This window comes from Schistocerca piceifrons, chromosome 11 (assembly GCF_021461385.2).
Source record: "Schistocerca piceifrons isolate TAMUIC-IGC-003096 chromosome 11, iqSchPice1.1, whole genome shotgun sequence".
Lineage (NCBI taxonomy): Eukaryota > Metazoa > Arthropoda > Insecta > Orthoptera > Acrididae > Schistocerca > Schistocerca piceifrons.
In genome coordinates, this window is record NC_060148.1 from 41,381,476 (window position 1) to 41,385,546 (window position 4,071).

The following is a 4,071-nucleotide window of genomic DNA, read 5'->3' on the forward strand; positions in this document are numbered from 1 at the left end:
TCGAAAGAGTCAAGAAGAAATGCTTATGGATGGAATGGTTAGAGATTCCACTAAGCAGTGATGACGATCTTGAGTGTTTCTCTGACTATTCCATTCAAGATGAGACATATGTTGCTCCAGAATCTGTTGATTGTGATAGTGACAGTAGTGACGAAGAAAGTCAAGTACCAGTAATTAGGACTGAAGATGTTTCTGGAACAAGATAATCTGATGTTATAATGAAGGAATCGACGTCACAGTTGTCTGATAATGCTCTGAAGCTGCCATGCAGCAGCAAAAATGTTACCAAAAACAGCACGAGTGTGGTTTGGAAAGATAAACAGTTGATTATTCCCGAACTGCAGTCAAAATTTCATGGCAATACTTCGTTACCAGAAGAAGTAATAAACTTAAATACTTCATACCAATTCTTCAAACATATATTTCCGTCTAAATTGTTTGATCTAATTGTCGAAGAGTCTCATAGATACAGTGTGCAGTGTAATCCTGATAGACCAATAGATTTATCCTGCGATGACATAAAAAAATTTATAGGCATCTGTCTCGTAATGTCAATAGTTCATGTACCTAATACGAGGGATTACTGGGGAGAAGATACTGGTACTCATCTGATCAAGACAACAATGACAGTGAATCAGTATGAGCAAATACATAAGTTTCTTCACTTCAATGACAACAGTGCAATGATACCCAGGGGTGAAAAAGGTCATGATAGACTCTTCAAGATAAGACCCATAATAGAATTGATGAGATCTCGGTTTCAAACAATACCTGTTGAGGAGTGTGTTTCTGTTGATGAACGGATATGTTCAACAAAGGCTAGAAGTTATTTGAAACAATACATGCCAAACAAGCCTCATAAATATGGATACAAATTATTTGTTATTAGTGGCATATCTGGTTATGCCTACGATTTTGAGATTTTCACTGGAGATGAAAATGAACCAGAAAAAAGAGTGACTGGGGAGGAAGACTTGGGAGCAAGTGCAAATGTTGTAGTTCGACTCAGTAGGATACTACCAAGAAATATGAACCTCAAACTGTACTGTGACAATTATTACACAAGTCTGCCACTGCTTGTATGGTTACATAAACAAGGAATTTACTCACTTGGGACAGTCAGAAGAAACAGAGTGCCAGACTGCAAGCTCCCTTCAGAAGCTGAGCTGAAGAAAATGGCCCGAGGTGCATCAGTAGAGCGCGTCACAACAGTGGATGGTGTCGACATATCAAATGTAGTGTGGAAAGATAACAAGAGTGTAATGTTGCTTTCTACACTTGCTGGACAGCAGCCTATTCATGAAGCAGGGAGGTATGACAAAAAAGCAAAGTCAAGAATAACAATACCTTGTCCACAAATAATTAAGCTCTACAATAAACATATGGGAGGTGTTGACCTTGACAGCATAATGGGTCGACATAAAATTCTTGTGAAAAGTCGAAAATGGTATATAAGATTGTTTTACCATCTCCTGGACATGGGAGTAGTCAATTCCTGGCTGTTGTATAGGAGAGTAGCAGAAACCAAAGGGATTAGGAGAACTATGAAACTCTCCGAATTTCGAATGGAAATTGCTCACTGTTTGTGTCGCTCAGGTCAAACTTCAGCAAAACGTGGAAGGCCAAGTAATGAACTCGAAAACCAAATACAAGCTAAGAAGACAAAGGGGCCCACAGCACATGCACCTCCACAAGATGTAAGGCTGGATCAAGTAGGTCACCCGCCTTCGTACTTGCAAGTGAGACAGAGGTGCAAAATGGCAGGATGCAAGGGATTTTCCTGGGTTCAGTGTAATAAATGTGCAGTTGCATTGTGTTTGCACAAACAAAAGAACTGTTTTCAAACTTTTCATGTAAAGTGATTATCACATGCTTGGGTACAAACCTGTTGGAACTAGATACCTTATTGTTCATATACAAAAGTGTATAAAATATACAATAAATGCTCAATATTTACAACATTAATGTCCTATTTATTATTTTAGGATTTTTCCCTTCCTATACAAAGTATTTAATCATAATCAACAATTAAATTACGAGAGATTTGGTCAAAATTGAGGGAGCAAAATAAGCACATTTATTGTGGCTCGTAAGGTGTTAACTCAAAATGCAGCTGATCAGCTACAAAGCGATTTTCAACAATAGTGCTTTGTTAATTTAATTTAAAAAATTTTTCAATATTTTTTTCGAAATGTAGGCACTATAAACTAAACATGGTAATTTTTACAGCTTGAAATAAAAAATCATGCATTTAAGGGTTAACAACGTGCTTTTTTAAGTTTGAAGAAATATGTAAACTGAATACTTTAGGTTAAATTCGATGCTTAATTTCTTGTGTTGTTTACTTAATGGAATAAGTGTACTGCCTCGTAATACAACACAAAAATATACGTAATGCGACAGATTCGTTTACTCCTCTACAAGATAGTAATATGGTTGAAAGTGTGAGTACTCTAATTGGAAAACTGCTCGATTTCTCCAGCTGCAGCATGTGTATAACATAGGATGAATGGAAGTGTCCGATTCCACCTGTCTGCTTTGACCCGTGACGTAAGGTTCTGTAATCCCATAAGATATAAAGACATGCAGATCGAAGAGATCGACAGTGATAAATTTCTGGGATTATAACTCGATAATAAATTCAGTTGGGAAGGGCTTACCACAGAATTGCTAAAGCTCCTAAACAGGTCTGTAATTGCAGTTAGAATGGTGTCAGATGTAGGAGAGACAAATGTAAAAAAGTTTACATACTTTTATTGTTATGTCATGAGGGATCATATTCTGGGGTAACTCATCAACGGAGCAAAAGTTTTTGGCATGTAAAAGCGTGTAGGTCTAATAAAAATCGTTTGTGGTATAAATTCAAGAACACTATGTAGACACCTGTTCAAGGAATTTCATATTCTAATCACTGCTTTATAGTATATTTATTCCGTAATTAAATTTGTTGCAAGTATTTCCAACCAATAGCACAATACATAGTATCAATACTAGGAATAAGAACAGCAATCTACATAAAGATCTAAGATCACTTACCTTGGACAAAATTTCCTTTCCTGGGGAATGCTTTACCTGTGGATTCCACGCTTTGCAATAATATGAATCCTTTCAAAACACTTCATCTGTCAATGCCAGCTGCCTACTTTGATCTTTTTGCAGTTTAATATCATGACAGTTAACTGTCTGAATAGGTAGGGCCAATTAATGAACAAGACAAGATGAGCACTCAAAATGATGGGCTAAGTCTTGCATATAACAACCTCAACATAGCAATGAGTGCACCTAACAGAGTTTTTCAGTGTTGCTTAACATAATAGAAAATGAACTGACTTGAGCTCTTTGAAAACAAAAAAGCATATTTTATTCAAAAACGTTCATGCAGTATGCACAAGTTCTAATAGGCCCAAATGTAAGTAAATCTATACTTTTATTTATCTAAAAACACAGATGATGTGACTTACCGAACGAAAGTGCTGGCAGGTCGATAGACACACAAACATACACACGAAATTCAAGCTTTCGAAACAAACTGTTGCCTCATCAGGAAAGAGGGAAGGAGAGCGTGTGTTTTTAGATATATTTTTCCCACGTGGAATGTTTCCATTCATATACTTTTATTTAAATACACTGACAAAGTATCCGACATGATTATTGTTGTAATCATATTGTATTCATGCCAAATATACCTCCGTGAAGTGCTTCAATTGCAATACATATGTTTGAAGTGTACACTGGACAATTTTCCTGCATAAGTGATATGCTCAAAACTATGTATAAAATGTTTCAAAGTCAATGGCCAAAAACTAATTAAACGAAAAAAAGCCTATTTTCAATGGATGTGTACAAATTGAGAAAACTCATTTTTCTCTCGCTAACGCCACAAAGCTAAGTTTCACCAAATTACATTAAGTTTCTTTGTATTCAAGTTGACCTGATACATCACTGCCACTTTTCCATCATGATGCTACCAAGCATTAGTGATGGGGTATACTTGGAGAAGATACTCAACTATGTTCCATTTTTAGATCACCTCCAATACTCAAGGCATTTCAGTAAGTTTAAAATCCCTAG

The 4,071-nt window shown here is 36.2% G+C and overlaps 1 protein-coding gene across 1 annotated transcript; it reads left to right on the top strand.

Moving 5' to 3' along the window:
* The first annotated feature begins 548 nt into the window (after positions 1–548).
* Positions 549–3,314, top strand: LOC124719646 (piggyBac transposable element-derived protein 2-like). Its single transcript, XM_047244860.1, has 2 exons — positions 549–1,739; positions 3,192–3,314. The coding sequence occupies exons 1-2, from the start codon at positions 549–551 to the stop codon at positions 3,312–3,314; spliced, it is 1,314 nt and encodes a 437-aa protein (XP_047100816.1).
* Positions 3,315–4,071: the final 757 nt, after the last annotated feature.